The 17,488-nt window shown below is 35.9% G+C and overlaps 1 protein-coding gene across 1 annotated transcript in view; it reads right to left on the reverse strand.

Annotated features, from left to right (window-relative positions):
• The window catches only part of LOC145260438 (uncharacterized), a 138,295-nt gene that overhangs the window by 36,682 nt on the left and 84,125 nt on the right, over positions 1–17,488 (reverse strand). The window contains exon 7 of the mRNA XM_080118452.1: positions 15,117–15,353. Within this exon, the coding sequence (XP_079974578.1) occupies positions 15,117–15,353 (237 nt within the window). The remainder of the gene's footprint in view (positions 1–15,116; positions 15,354–17,488) is intronic.

The raw sequence follows: 17,488 nt of genomic DNA on the forward strand, positions 1-17,488 counted from the left end.
CACATGGCATTATCTGCATTATGTTTGGCAGTCAGTGAGTAAATGAGCACTCAACCTACACCACAAAAAACAAAAAAAAAAAAATACAGGATGGAAGGATAAAACTGTTATCACAGAAAAGACGATATGATTCCATTTCCGTTTGACGAAAACCAGTTGGCCAGTTGTGTACAAATCCCAAGAGTGATAGGAGCTTTCTATAATGTATGAAAGTGACAATGATCACCAAGCGAGATTGGAGATGTGCCGCTGTACAACTCATGCTCTCTACCGATCCATGTTATAACAGGACCATTGCCAACACCCTCAAAATACATCGCTGGATCGACACAAATAGGGACGTGGCCAGGATGATTAAAATAAATTTCCAACCACAGTTATGGTCTTTGGTATGATTTCAATTGAGGGCCACATCATGCCACCTCACATCATCGAAGTCAGCTTGAAAGTCAACACGAAAGTGTACCTGGTGCAATCGGGTGGTAGACCCTGGGTATGGCAGCAGAACTCTGCGTGGGCCCACAAGTCCAAGACCCAAGCTTGGTTTCAGAAGGAGTGCTACAACTTCGTACCTTTTTCTCATTACCTTCTCTCCCCTAACCTGAACCCACTGGACTCCTTCATTTGGTTATACGTTGAGAACATCACTAACATGACCTCCCAGAAAACCAAAGCCAGCTTGATTGCCACCATCCACCGAGTATTCACCAAGCTCCCACCAGAATTTGTGGAAGAGGCATGCTCCCAGTTCTGGATCAGTATCAAGGTGATGATTGAGGATGAAGGCAGCTACATTGAATAGATGTCAGCTCTGCAACGTAATAAAGTTACCTGAATTGATATTTTCAATATAATTTTTTAAATAAAACTGTAGTGTTTTCTTTAGGGCGACAATTTTATCATTCCACCCTGTAAAGTATGCACAAAAAAAAAAAAATAAATAAATAAATAAAAAAAAAAAAAATAATTACCAAGCATGAAGTTTGTCATAGCAGAAAGTCCACTTGAATTCCAGCAATGGTAATTCCATGTGGGTAAGTTGTATCAAATGGTAATAAATCCAGGTAATTACTTCCAGTGAACTTTGGTAAGAATATCCAAAACAAATTAATGTTCCGAAAACACATACAAAATGTAAACTTCCAAATGTTTACACTTATACAAATTTAAGAAATTTTACAAACATCCAAAATGGCAACCCTTTTACTTGTTTTGGTCAATTTTTCTAAGGATCGGATGATCTACCGATCTGAAAGGGGAAGGTGATATTAAAATTATCTATAAAGAACACATCTTCTCCAATCCAAAGGAAATTTATTTCTCGATTTGAATAAATTCATCTTGGATATGAAATAAAGATTTACAGTGTTGAAAAATACCCCCCCCCCTCAAAAAAAAAAAAAAAATTTTTTTTGTAAATTGAAAAAAGAAAGCAAAAGATTTGAAAATTTTCAGCATAAAAATTTATCAAGTAATGAGACACAATGAGGTATCTTTCTAGTGAAATATTGATTACATTAAATTAATTAGGAAACTGAATTAAAAGAAAGACAGATCAACATACTTTTAAGTGAAAGTGTAGACAAATATTTTAATTTTTTTTGTTTTTCATTCAAAACAGTCAATTTTTTTCTTTGTTTATAAAAATGGTAAAAGGCATATCACTTGCAATCAAAGGCAACACTTCAAAGGCCAGCAATGACAAAGATCTTTTTGATTCTCTCTCTTCTAATCTTGAGAACATGATGCAATGGGGAAAAAGGTGGTTGGTTAATTTTAATGCATCAAAAACCAAGCTTCTCTCTTTTCATAATCACTGATCCCCATCACACTCCGATTGAAATGAATGGTTCTTGTCTTGGGGAAGCTCCACGTCTTGACAAGCTTCTGGAACTGAGCTTCATTCCTGATCTGAAATGGAACACGAACATCAAATCTGTTGCCAAGATTGCTGATAAGATGGTTGGATCACTCTATCGTTCCAGTAAGTATCTCACTGCCGATGCAATCCTATCTGTATAAGAGCCAGGCACGCCCCACAATAAAGTACTGTTGCTACATCTGGACTGCTTTGAAATTTAGTAGGTGATGCCCTTTTCTCTTCTCTGCAACCTCTTTTTTTTGGGAGGGAGGAGGATCGAATCTAAAGCCCTGAGGCAAAGTTTGAAAATAAAATCGGCCAGCCAGAATGAGTTAGTGAAAGATGTTTGAATTTATTTAAGAACGAAATTGACAGGTGCACGGCCGGAAGTCGTCGAGCGTTAAGACAACGACGACGTAGGTTTGTTTGTTATAAGCAAAGTAAAAAAAGAAAACAACATTAACACTTAAGCAGGAAAAAAAAAAAAAAACTAACGTAAGGCAAACGAAAACGTGAAAAATGGCTTAAATAAGCCTGTTTTGATATTAAAATTGAAAAAAAAAATCGGTGGGTACCCGGGTGTTTTTGGGTGTCGCTAAGAATAAACAAAGTAAAAAAAAAAAAAAGCAGAAAAACGAACGTTACATGAAAAATGGCTTCAATAACACTGGTTCAATATTTAAATATTAAATTTAAAAAATCGAAAAAAACATCTCACACCACGATTCGAACCCAAAATGTTTAGATAATGAACCAAGGCCTTAACCAACTGAGCTAACGCGATGTACATGAAATTTGTTTGGTTTTTCAACTATTTAAAGTAAATCAGGTCACGACGTCATCTGACGCATGTGTGAGATATTACTATTTATAGATGATATAAAAAGTTTTAAGTTCTGAAGCGAGCGAGCGCTTCTCTGAAAGAAGCCTTTTGTGGACATTGAGGAAAAGCGTGCATACATACATACATACATTTTCGCTTTTATATATATATAGATTATTTATATATTAATGCGATAGCATTAATATATAAATAATAATATTGATTATAATAATATTAATTAATATATAAATAATAATATTGATTAACACGATAGCGTGTGTTATTTTGTGTGTCACACTCCCCAGAGCCCGCAAGCTGGGGCCTCACCACTGGATATAATTTAAGGTCATATCCAGGACCGGGTGCTGTAAGGAGACAAGGAAAAGAAATCAAGAGGCAGAACTGTAAACAGTGGCAATCCCCACAATCATGAAAACTTTGCATAAGTGCAGTGAGACAATGCCAAACCTTTTGTTGAAGGGAATATAAACGTCGATAGTGCGTGAGTGTTAGTGATTAACACTTTATATCAGCTGTCTTTATTTGATCTATAACAACTGAAGACAACCATGTTAGATATCGGCCAGGTAATACAGATAAATTTATTCATGTCAGGATGTTTTAAGAGGAAAAAATGTTAGAAAACAATTTTAAAATAGTTTGACCTCTACAGTTTGACATGGTCTTATGTAGAGGTCACTTAAAGAGCTTGAAAAATAGTATCATTTTTTGTCAAGAATCATGAGTGAGAGAGAGCACACCAAGTTGGTAGCCAGAGGGAGAGAGATGGCTTTCAGATCAGGATGGTTCCAAGTAGAGGAGATCAAAACGGTGATAGTCAGAATCAGCGTTGCAACTTTCCAATGGGGAAATATCTATAATAAAGTTGCTGAAAAGACAATGTTACATGTCTGGTGTTAAACTGTATCTGTTAATATATTAACACTGTCCTAAGTGTTAAATGAACAATAGCAAAAATAGATTAAACAAACACACATATATACACACTTCATATAGATTACTGTGATTATATATATATATATATATATATATATATATATATATATATATATATATATATATATATAAACTGTGTCAATCACTTTATTGCAGATTAGTAAAATATCAATATTTCACTAAATATACGTCGCAACAAAATGAAAATTATATCAAACAACTGCTTTAAGTTAATTATTTCCCAAAATGTTTATTCAAATTCATGCGATATTCATGAAGTTATGACATTTTATTCTTTATTGTGGAATTTCCACTGTCCATCGCTTTATTGTAGGTTTCTTAAAATGTTGTTTTAGGGCAAAAATACAATGTCTTTTTGTGCGAACTTGATTTTTTATTATATTTTTATTATATTTTTCTGTCAAATAATGAGAAAAAGCACATGTTAAGCTTCAAATAAATAAATTATTTATCGACATATTCACCATTTTTTTTAATTAACTTTAAACCTTTTGTCTCGCAGGGAAGTCAATTGTTTTATCTCAAAAAGGAGTTATGGCTCTAGCAACATCAACTAGGTTCGTCCGCATCCTTTGAAGTAAATTGCTCTCCTCCCTCATAAACTCCTCTTTTTAATATTGACCAGAGATATTCAATGGGGTTATGGTCTGGAAAACACGGTGGTCAGGTCATGAGAGTTTCTCCAAAGAAGCCCTAGATTCGAGGAAAGCTGTAGTCGCCCAAACAAATGTGGATGTTGCATTGTCATGCATAAAAATCATCTGAAAGTGACGTGACAATGGTAGGTCATCTAGCCATGGTGACAAATGTTTATCCAAAAAGGCAGTGTACGCATTGCTGGTAAGTGTTATACCCTCTGGAACTCTGTGAATGGTCCAACCAACTTATCCCTAATGATTCCTGCCCAAAACATGACTCCACCTCCTCGTTTGCGATGAACTCTGTAAGGCGTTGAAGTTCCATTAGAGTTCCAAACTTTGGCCCATCCATCTGGACCGTCAAGAGTAGCATGGGTCTCATCTGTAAATAGGATATGTTGGAAATCCATTTTTATGTAATTCTGTGCGATGTTGTTTGCTCAATGGAGGCCTTGGAATAGTTTTGATGTTTCTTGCCATCTTGTTCAACACATCGGGCCTGTCTGGATCTTGGAGCGATTCCAGCTCTTGCAAAAATGGAAGCACTAGTGCTGTTTACATTTTGGTTGACTTCCACACAAATTTTCTGAATATCACGATGTGAAAGGTTTCTCCTGGTGCCCTTATCTTTTCTGGATTTGGTGTTGGGGTTCACGAATGAAGCCAAAGTTATTGGATCCCTATCCAGCTCCATAGCTAAATCTTTGATGAGCAATACTTCTGCAAGTCCAGCAATAATTCTTTCCTTTTTCAATAACCGTTAATCGCCCTTTTTGGCATTTTAAAAGACCTGCAATAAAGCGATGAACAGTATAAATTACACGATAAATAAAATGCAATAACTTCATGAATATCGCATGGATTTGAATAAAATTTTGGGAAATAAATAACCTTGAAACAGTCATTTGATGATACAATTTTCATTTTTGTGTGACGTATATTTAGTGAAATATTGATATTTTACTAATCTGCAATAAATCGATTGACACAGTTTATATCTGAATTACATTGATCAACTTATTAGGCTAGTGCTCTATATCAGGAATAGAGTATATACACTGATGATACCTTTTTAATTTAATGGACCTTACAATCCATGAATTTGATTTTAATGAATTTCTAGGAAATTGTAGACACCCCCATCTCGAAATTTGTTACACATCCAGAATAAGATGAGAAAATAATTTTTTTTTTAATTTAATCATCAGCATATATGAATCTGAAGATTCTATTGTTAGCATTGGTTTCCCTGATATTGTGATAATGTCCTTAGATGTAACAATGATGATTATAGTAATAGTGATGATGGAAAAAAAGAACATTGTTAAGAAAGATTGTTATCATATCAATTATTTGAATCATAAAAATCTCAAAAAAAAAAATATTAGAAATGGCATCTTTTGGCAATTTGACAAGTCTCATCTCAAATGTCCCCCTTGTTAAGGAAAACAAGTAATCTTATTTCTAAGGTGGTCAAATTTATTTGTGGTTACCCGAAATATAGGCCAGATATTATGAGTTTATTTAGATAAGTAAAAACAAGATGGTGGATACGAATTCAAGTGTCCATTAATTGTTGTTCAGGAATTCAGTTATCTCCAAAAGATAATCAATGTATTTTTTTTACTTATACAAAATGGCATTTGGGAAAAACACTTTGTTATGCAAATGAAGAAAGGGAAGAAGGGACCCTCCCACATGAGTGATGGAGAGAGGTACAGACACAATGGAGGGTGAGGGCAATGGACCCTCCTGTTGGGAGTGGCCCTCAGCAGTACAGATTTGATTCTTAATATAATGAAAGGCTAAAATAGCCATGAGGACACACTCTGCCTGACCGTCAGGGAACCAATACCATTCAGAGAAAAACCCTCGACTTAAATCTCAGTTCCAAACCACTGAATCCACACTGTAAAGAGACAAGTCCCCAGATTTAAGGTTGACCACCCCAACTTTACTAATAGAAGATGCCAATTCCCTAGCATCTGTATTCGAGTCAAAAACTTAGGAATAATGAGTTTTGTAATTTTCAGTGAATAATTTTATTTATTTTTTTTTTTTTAACATTTTCATCCCAAACAACGCATAGTGCCACTTTGATGGAGGAGACCATTGTGCCATATACTGTCAAAAGCCTTAGATATATCTAGGGCTACTGCCCTCCCCTTTCCTGCCTTATCCAGTGCATGGTATATATGTTCAGAGATTACAGTTAGAATATCTGCAGTAGAACAGGTTTGCCTAAATCCGTATTGATGGTCGGACAGAAGTTTAGCAGGTGTGAGGTGGTTAACTAGAGCTTGATTAATTGTGGATACAAAAGCTTTGGTGAAAAGAGAGAGGAGGCTAAGGAGGCGATAATTTAATGGGTCAGTTTTTTCACCAGAATTCTCGAAAAGCACAGAAGCGGTTTTCCAGCAGTCAGGAAAGCAAGATTCGTTAACGCATTTGTTGAAAAGTTTGGAGAGAACTAGAGCAACCTCAGCAAAGCATTTTTTTTTTAGATGATACTGGACGATAAATAGTGCAGGTGACGATGAACGAGAATAAATAGTGCAGGTGACGATGGACGAGAATAAATAGTGTAGATGATGCTGGATGAGAAGGGGTGATTTTCATATCATCTAGTGTGGTTTCTGTCCACAAAGGAAAATAAGAGAGGGAGTGGTTTGCTGAGCCCAAAGCAGAGTTTGAGGCAAACTGACGGTCAAGCATGTTGGCTTTCTTGGTTGCCATGCCAACATCATTGTTATCGACTGGTTATTCTTTTCTTTTTGTTTGAAATGACCTCTACTTTGCAGTGACGTCGACTTGAGAGACCAGGACTCAACAGATTGCATGCAATCAAAAGCATGTGAGGAGAATAGCAACCTGTCTGACTAGACCCTCTCATCAACCAGGACTCATCAAAAAAACAACCGAGTCCAAGCGACCAAATGAGACCTAAAGCGGACAAATCTAGTGATATCACTCGCTGGACGTCATTTCGAGAGAAAGGGGTACAATATTTTTCTAGTCAGAATTTTTTCTAGAAAGACATTCAGGATTATTTGTGAAAATTATTTGTGCGATGAACTGGATTCAAACTGGGAACATCGGGTTGTCTATTCATGTCGTTAACCATTATGACATCCCAATTTCCCTTTAAACCAAATAAAAATAATCTTTTGACGAACAGTATAAACTGTGAATTTAAACTTGATTAAAAATAAATATTTTTAAAAAATACATCTTTATAACATTTACCAAATTGCTATTTTGAGCTTTTGTCGTGTGCAATATGTATACTATTTTGTCGTGTGCAATAATATGTATACTATTGTCGTGTGCAATAATATGTATACTATTGTCGTGTGCAATAATATGTATACTATTGTCGTGTGCAATAATATGTATACTATTGTCGTGTGCAATATGTATACTATTGTCGTGTGCAATATGTATACTATTTTGTCGTGTGCAATAATATGTATACTATTTTGTCGTGTGCAATAATATGTATACTATTTTGTCGTGTGCAATAATATGTATACTATTTTGTCGTGTGCAATATGTATACTATTTTGTCGTGTGTAATAATATGTATACTATTTTGTCGTGTGTAATAATATGCATACTATTTTGTCGTGTGCAATAATATGTATACTATTTTGTCGTGTGTAATAATATGTATACTATTTTGTCGTGTGCAATAATATGTATACTATTTTGTCGTGTGTAATAATATGTATACTATTTTGTCGTGTGTAATAATATGTATACTATTTTGTCGTGTGCAATAATATGTATACTATTTTGTCGTGTGTAATAATATGTATACTATTTTGTCGTGTGCAATAATATGTATACTATTTTGTCGTGTGCAATAATATGTATACTATTTTGTCGTGTGTAATAATATGCATACTATTTTGTCGTGTGCAATAATATGTATACTATTTTGTCGTGTGCAATAATATGTATACTATTTTGTCGTGTGTAATAATATGTATACTATTTTGTCGTGTGCAATAATATGTATACTATTTTGTCGTGTGCAATAATATGTATACTATTTTGTCGTGTGTAATAATATGTATACTATTTTGTCGTGTGCAATAATATGTATACTATTTTGTCGTGTGTAATAATATGCATACTATTTTGTCGTGTGCAATAATATGTATACTATTTTGTCGTGTGCAATAATATGTATACTATTTTGTCGTGTGCAATAATATGTATACTATTTTGTCGTGTGCAATAATATGTATACTATTTTGTCGTGTGTAATAATATGTATACTATTTTGTCGTGTGCAATAATATGTATACTATTTTGTCGTGTGTAATAATATGCATACTATTTTGTCGTGTGTAATAATATGTATACTATTTTGTCGTGTGCAATAATATGTATACTCTTTTGTCGTGTGCAATAATATGTATACTATTTTGTCGTGTGTAATAATATGTATACTATTTTGTCGTGTGCAATAATATGTATACTATTTTGTCGTGTGTAATAATATGTATACTATTTTGTCGTGTGTAATAATATGTATACTATTTTGTCGTGTGCAATAATATGTATACTATTTTGTCGTGTGCAATAATATGTATACTATTTTGTCGTGTGTAATAATATGTATACTATTTTGTCGTGTGCAATAATATGTATACTATTTTGTCGTGTGCAATAATATGTATACTATTTTGTCGTGTGTAATAATATGCATACTATTTTGTCGTGTGCAATAATATGTATACTATTTTGTCGTGTGCAATAATATGTATACTATTTTGTCGTGTGTAATAATATGCATACTATTTTGTCGTGTGCAATAATATGTATACTATTTTGTCGTGTGTAATAATATGTATACTATTTTGTCGTGTGCAATAATATGTATACTATTTTGTCGTGTGCAATAATATGTATACTATTTTGTTGTGTGCAATAATATGTATACTATTTTGTCGTGTGCAATATGTATACTATTTTGTCGTGTGTAATAATATGTATACTATTTTGTCGTGTGCAATAATATGTATACTATTTTGTCGTGTGTAATAATATGTATACTATTTTGTCGTGTGTAATAATATGTATACTATTTTGTCGTGTGTAATAATATGTATACTATTTTGTCGTGTGTAATAATATGTATACTATTTTGTCGTGTGCAATAATATGTATACTATTTTGTCGTGTGCAATAATATGCATACTATTTTGTCGTGTGCAATAATATGCATACTATTTTGTCGTGTGTAATAATATGTATACTATTTTGTCGTGTGTAATAATATGTATACTATTTTGTCGTGTGTAATAATATGCATACTATTTTGTCGTGTGCAATAATATGCATACTATTTTGTTGTGTGCAATAATATGTATACTATTTTGTCGTGTGCAATAATATGTATACTATTTTGTCGTGTGCAATAATATGCATACTATTTTGTCGTGTGCAATAATATGCATACTATTTTGTTGTGTGCAATAATATGTATACTATTTTGTCGTGTGTAATAATATGTATACTATTTTGTCGTGTGTAATAATATGTATACTATTTTGTCGTGTGTAATAATATGTATACTATTTTGTCGTGTGCAATAATATGCATACTATTTTGTTGTGTGCAATAATATGTATACTATTTTGTCGTGTGCAATAATATGTATACTATTTTGTCGTGTGCAATAATATGCATACTATTTTGTCGTGTGCAATAATATGCATACTATTTTGTCGTGTGTAATAATATGTATACTATTTTGTCGTGTGTAATAATATGTATACTATTTTGTCGTGTGCAATAATATGTATACTATTTTGAAATCTGTTTTTATGTGAATTTAAAGTAAACAGTTGATACAGAAACATGTTATAATAAATTATTAAAGAGTAATAAAAAAATAAAGAGTAATAAAAAATGCAAGAGAGCTATATGCCCAGTCTGTTAAATCCAAGGTAGCTGATCAGCGGCTTGGTTCCCACCAGTTTTGGCAAATAGCAAATAGGATCTGGAACAGAAGTGTGCGTTCTATCTCAACAATTATCAATGGACCAGAGGTTATCTCGTCAGCGTCAGACAAGGCCAAACTATTTGCAAAGAACTTTGCAGCTAATTCTACCCCATGCGAGGAAGGCCATCTACTCCCCATATTTCCTCCTATAACACAGAACAAGCTAGGTAACATACAAATATCCGTGCATGAGGTCGCCAAGCTAATCAAGAACCTAGATTCCAATAAAGCAACTGGCCCTGATGGCATCCCAATTATAGTGTTAAAAAAGCTTCAACAAGAACTTGCTCCCATACTTACGAAACTATTTAAGCGCTGCCTTAAGGAGAAGTGCTTTCCGACTCCCTGGAGGACCTCATCAGTTTGCCCTGTATTTAAAAATTCAGGTGATAAGTCATCTCCTTCTCAGTACAGACCAATAAGTCTCCTGTGTGTTATGAGTAAGTTGCTGGAATCCATATTAAATAGAGAAATAGTCAACCACCTCAGCAGGAATAACCTTAGTGACACACAATATGGTTTCCGCTCTGCAAGATCTACCGTAGATGTGCTGACGGTCATATCCCACAGGATTAGTGAATCTCTTGACAAAGGCTTCCTTTCTAGGGCAATTGCTCTTGACATATCAAAGGCCTTCGACAAGGTATGGCATAAGGGTCTACTTCACAAGATTTCCAGCTACGGTATAACTGGAAATGTTTTCTCAATAATTAAATTATTTCTCTCTGATAGGCTCATAAGAGTAGTGATAGATGGACAAAAATCGAGGCCTGCAATATAAATGCTGGAGTCCCTCAGGGGTCAATCCTGGGCCCAACTCTCTTCCTGATCTACATCAATGACCTCCCTAAACACATACTAACATCTATGCTGATGACACGACCATCTACGCGTGGTTCAGTGGGGGGAAGATGTGGCTGGTTACCTTTAATGCATCCAAAACCAAAATCCTATCCTTACATCATCAACGCTCTGATCCCCAGCTGGCATCAATTGTGATGGATGGCTTTCGTCTGGGTGAGGCCCCATGTTTTGACAAGCTTCTGGGTTTGACCTTTACTCCTGATCTGAAATGGAACACGTACATCAAGTCTGTTGCCAAGGTCGCTGAAAAGATGGTGGGATCCTTCTACCACTCCAGAAGATATCTCACTACTGATGCAATTCTCTATCTATATAAAAGCCAAGTACGTCCAAGGAACAGCCTATCCTGCCTTGACAGAGTACAAAATAGACTTCGTGGCTTAGTGGGGGATGCCCTTTTCTCTACCCTGCAACCTCTCTCCCACAGAAGAGACGTTGCGAGCATATTCTTGTTTTATCGTTATTTCCATGGCAGGTGCTCGTCTGAACTCCAATCTCTGGTCCCCCCTCACCAATCTTTTACGAAAAACACCCGTCTGGCTTAATCTACTGTGAAAAATTTCCCCCACTCTATATCTGTGCCTAAATCAAAACGTGGATTCCATGAACAAAGCTTCTTTCTTAGAACTGCACGCCTGTGGAACTCTGTTCCGTCTGCCTGCTCCCCTCTGGACTACAACTTGGATGTCTTTAAGTCCAATGTTAACAAATTCCTAATGAACCGCCCCCTTAAGTAAACACTTCATCAAATCTCCACACTAAGGTAATGTACTTGCAATAACCCTTATCCCTGAGTGGCTTCCGGGCCTTGATACGTGGTGATCACTGTAAAAAAAAAAAAAAAAAAAAAAAAAAAAAAACATGGCTATTTCACTTTGCATGTTTGAGCCATCCGACATCCAATTGTAACATTCTGCTGGGGGACATCTACCATACAATGCAACATGTTTAAATGTCGAATATCAAATGCAGCAGCAATTCCTCAGAACAAATACAAAATAGTTCGTAATAAGTCATACACAATCCACTATGACTATAAAATTCCTATAACTATTAAACCTGACATAGTTATATGCGATGAAACTGAGAAAGAAGCAACCTTAGTAGAAGTTAGTGTCCCAATGATGTTGGGTTAAACGGAACTGTGATTGTAAAAATAAACGAAATACCAAGATCATATGAACAACATAAAAAGAAACTGGAATCTTTGGAAGATTTCTATTATTTCAGTAATTGTATCAGCAGCTTAGTAACAAAAAAGAATTTCAAAAACTATTAGGCCAAATATACCCAATGAACCAAGTGCAAGAGAGATACAAACAATAGCAATCAAAGGGGCATTTAGAATCTATAAAAGATCTCTTGGTTGGAATGCATAAGATAGTGGTAGGATGCCTTATCTCCAGCTACAAGAAAATTATTAAGTTAGCAAGTTATACAAAGACTAGAGAAATTAAGAGCACAGTATAATAAATATAAGTATAATACACACACACATATATATATATATATATATATATATATACACATACATACAGACACACACATTCAATTAAATGTTATTAAAAATCACTAACAAAATAAATAAAACCAAAAAAATATTGTTTACTAATCATATGAATTTCAAAGTCTGAAGTGTATGTCATTTGGTCAATCATATTGAATTAATTTTAGAGGGAGGTACACATTTTCGTTTTTTTTTTTTTTTTTTTGCTAATGCAAAGAATCTATTAATAAAATTCAGTGAACAATTTGTGTTTCACATCCCTATGTAACTAACACATTGATTTATTGAAATCAAAATGCAATAACACAAAACGGAATCCTAAAAATCGTATTGAAGATAATTTTATTAAAACATTTAAATTTATTTCAGCTTATTTGTAAACAAGTCACTCGTTTTAATTTTTGTTGTTAAAATTATTCAGACGACCGTCCTTATTATCAGTGTTATTCTTATGCAAGATGCAAGCAATAATCGGAAATACAAGCTATCAATCCTCATCCTCAAGATTCAGAAACTTTAAAAAAAAAAAAAAAAAAATTATTTTGTGTCCCTTAAAAATTGAAAACATTTGTGAAGTATATAAAATGTTGAAAAATGATTTCTGGATTTAAAATTATTACATCTTCATGTATTAACAAATTGAAAGTTTTGGAAGTAATTGTTTTCTTTAATGAAGAAAGACAAAACTTAGATCAACTAACAGACAAGCACCAGATAAAATGAATATGGAAAAAAAAAAGAAAGAAGAGAACAGGGGGAGAAAACGGGAGGAGGGGAGCGAGAAAGAGAACAGGGGAGCGAGAGAGAAAGAGAACGGGGGAGGGGGGAGAGCGAGAGAGAAAGGGAACGGGGGAAGGAGAAGAGAAAGGGAAGGAGGGGAGGAAGAAGAGAACGGGGAAGGGGGGGAGAAGAGAACGGGAAGGGGGGAAGAGAAAGAGAACGGGGGGGAAGAGAAAGAGAACGGGGAAGAGAAAGAGAACGGGGGAGAGAGAGAGAGAGAGAGAGAGAAAGAGAACGGGGAGAGAGAGAGAGAGAGAGAGAGAAAGAGAACGGGGGGAGAGAGAGAGAGAGAAAGAGAACGGGGAGAGAGAGAGAGAGAGAGAAAGAGAACGGGGGAGAGAGAGAGAGAGAGAAAGAGAACGGGGGAGAGAGAGAGAGAGAGAGAAAGAGAACGGGGGAGAGAGAGAGAGAGAGAAAGAGACGGGGGGAGAGAGAGAGAGAGAGAAAGAGAACGGGGGAGAGAGAGAGAGAGAGAAAGAGAACGGGGGAGAGAGAGAGAGAGAGAAGAGAGAGAAAGAGAACGGGGGAGAGAGAGAGAGAGAGAGAAAGAGAACGGGGGAGAGAGAGAGAGAGAGAAAGAGAACGGGGGGAGAGAGAGAGAGAGAGAAAGAGAACGGGGGGGAGAGAGAGAGAGAGAGAAAGAGAACGGGGGAGAGAGAGAGAGAGAGAAAGAGAACGGGGAGAGAGAGAGAGAGAGAAAGAGAACGGGGGAGAGAGAGAGAGAGAGAGAAAGAGAACGGGGGAGAGAGAGAGAGAGAGAGAGAAAGAGAACGGGGGAGAGAGAGAGAGAGAGAAAGAAGAGAACGGGGGAGAGAGAGAGAGAGAGAAAGAGAACGGGGGAGAGAGAGAGAGAGAGAAAGAGAACGGGGGAGAGAGAGAGAGAGAGAAAGAGAACGGGGGAGAGAGAGAGAGAGAGAAAGAGAACGGGGGAGAGAGAGAGAGAGAGAAAGAGAACGGGGGAGAGAGAGAGAGAGAAAGAGAACGGGGGGAGAGAGAGAGAGAGAAAGAGACGGGAGAGAGAGAGAGAAAGAGAACGGGGGAGAGAGAGAGAGAAAGAGAACGGGGGAGAGAGAGAGAGAGAAAGAGAACGGTGGGAGAGAGAGAGAGAGAAAGAGAACGGGGAGAGAGAGAGAGAGAGAAAGAGAACGGGGAGAGAGAGAGAGAAAGAGAACGGGGGAGAGAGAGAGAGAAAGAGAACGGGGGAGAGAGAGAGAGAAAGAGAACGGGGGAGAGAGAGAGAGAAAGAGAACGGGGAGAGAGAGAGAAAGAGAACGGAGGAGAGAGAGAGAGAAAGAGAACGGAGGAGAGAGAGAGAAAGAGAACGGGGGAGAGAGAGAGAAGAGAATGGGGGAGAGAGAGAGAGAAAGAGAATGGGGGAGAGAGAGAGAAAGAGAATGGGGGAGAGAGAGAGAAAGAGATGGGGGGGGGAGGAAAGGAATGGGGGGGAGAAAGAGAATGGGTGGGGGAGAAAGAGATGGGGGGGAGAGAGAAAGAGAATGGGGTGGGAGAGAGAGAGAGAATGGGTGGGGAGAGAGGGAGAGAATGGGTGGGAGAGAGGAAGAGAATGGTGGGGAGGCGATGAGAAAGGTGTTGGGTAAGGAGTCGGGGGTAAGGAGAGAATTGAAAGAGAGAGGGGGGGGGGTCTTTACCTTGACAAAAATGCTGATGAAGCACATGTGGTTGGAGCTTTTCGATAGTCAACCGAGCATCCATAAATTGTCGACAGTCAGTGCGAAAAAGGAAACATTTCAGCAATGGATTCCAGGATAATTCTTCAAAGGATTTCCAATGTTTTTCTAGAAAAGTCAGCTGACTTTTCTTTGTTCGAATTTCCACTTTACATCGACTTTGGGTAGCGTTTAATAGACAAGCCGTCCGAGATAATTCTAAAAACAAAAAAGATTTTATTGTTATAAAAGTTTCAAAGATAATAAGTGGGGACTTCCATGTAAAAAAAAAAAAAATAAAAATAAATTTATATTCTTATCAATTTTAAATATTTCACACTGAAATTCACATTTTTTTTTGTTTCATAAGAAATGCTCGAGTCAAAAAAAAGTTGTTTTTTTTTAATATTTGAACTACATTAAAAAATGAAATCTAATATTAATGTAATAACTGATTGATTGTAGAATCGGTTGAATGAGTTCATGTTTAATAAATAAGGGTAAACTTTTCATTAAAAAATTAATATTAAAATAGAAATTTTTTTTTTAAATATGAAATGCGAAATATTCAAAAATGTAAATCTCTTGAATTTCACACTGGAACGAACAAATATTTTTTGTTAGAATAATCAAATCAATAATCAATCATTATTCAGAACTTTTCTTTTGTAAGAAATTAATTTTATCAACATGGCAACATTTTTTATGATCAAAATATAAACAGTCCTCAAAATGTAATTTGTCCATATTTTTAATTTCAAATAAAAATTTTTATAAATTTGAGATGAGGAGAATTTGTATTTGTCAAACCATTATTCTCATTTTGGGAGTTATTCACAACATTTCGTAATTTTATTAACATTTCGGGATGTTATTCACAACATTTCGTAATTTTATTCACAACATTTCGGGATGTTATACACAACATTTCAGTTAACGTAATCCAAGTGGGATAGCTGGCTACCCTGTGGGTTAATTAAATAAATGGTCCTATTTGAAATTTCATACAAATTCTTGAGTTTGACAATACACACCTGGAGAAACTCATTGACTAAAAACATTCAAGTTGAGAACAGTAATCCAAACAACGCAAAATATCAATCGTCATCTCAAAAAATTCTGATAAGGAATTTTGTTTTTCTAACGATAAATTTTTGTTTTTCTAAGGAAAAAAAAAAAAAAAGCTTCTCCCATCATGCTCTGCCTTCCCAAGATGCCCTTCGTGTGTATACAAATACGCTGGCCATCCTTTCCTTCTTTCCCAAAGAGCGATGCAGATATGCCCGGTACGTTTTTTTTTTTGTTTTTTTTCTTCTTTTTTAACCATATACCCCACACTAATCCTATGGGATATAACTTAGCACATCGGCTGTAGATCTAGCAGAATAGAAACCATATTGCATGTCACTAAGGAGGTTATTTCTGCTGAGGTGGTTGACTACTTCTTTATTTAATATGGATTCCAGTAACTTATTCAGGACACACAAGAGACTTATTGGTCTGTACTGAGAGGGAGATGACTTATCACCTGAATTCTTAAATACAGGGCATACTGATGAGGTTTTCCAGGTTGTTAGAAAGCACTTCTCCTTAAGGCAACGCTTAAACAGTTTGGAAAGTATGGGGGCTAGTTCTGGTCGAAGCTTTTTCAACACTATAATTGGAATGCCATCTGGGCCAGTTGCTTTACTGAAATCAAGGTTCTTGATTAGTTTGGCGACCTCGTGCACAGATATTTGTATATTGGATAGTGTGTTGTCTGTTGTAGTAGGAAATACAGGGAGTTGATGCCCTTCGTCGCATAGGGTAGAGTTAGCTGAAAAGTTCTTGGCAAATAGTTTGGCCTTGTCTGATGCTGATGAGATGACTTCAGGTCCATTGATGATGGTTGGGATAGAACGCACGCATCTGTTCAGGATCCTGTTTGTTATTTGCCAAAACTGGTGGGAACCAAGCCGCTGATCAGCTACTTTGGATTTAACGGACTGAGCATATAGTTCTCTTGCATTTTTTATTACTCTTTTACAGTGATTGCTGCCAGCCCTGAAAGCAGCTTTAGTCTCAGTGCATCTATTACATTGGTAGCTATGGAAAAAGTGATTTCTGTGCGCCATAGCAGCACATTCTGGTGAGAACCATGGTTGGCTGTTAGGTTTTTGTTGGAATTTTTTTGATGATATGAATCGGTCTATGCCTACAATTAACCATTAGGTCAGGTCTGATACTATAGAGGATACATCCTTTTTAAACATGGAATGCAGAGGTAGATCAGATATAAATGTACGGAAGATATCCCAGTCAGCCATAGAGTATCGATATACAGTATGGTGGAGAGGTACATCTGAAGACATATT

The sequence above is a fragment of the Euprymna scolopes genome, chromosome 3, assembly GCF_053919585.1.
Source record: "Euprymna scolopes isolate OS-2025 chromosome 3, ASM5391958v1, whole genome shotgun sequence".
NCBI lineage: Eukaryota > Metazoa > Mollusca > Cephalopoda > Sepiida > Sepiolidae > Euprymna > Euprymna scolopes.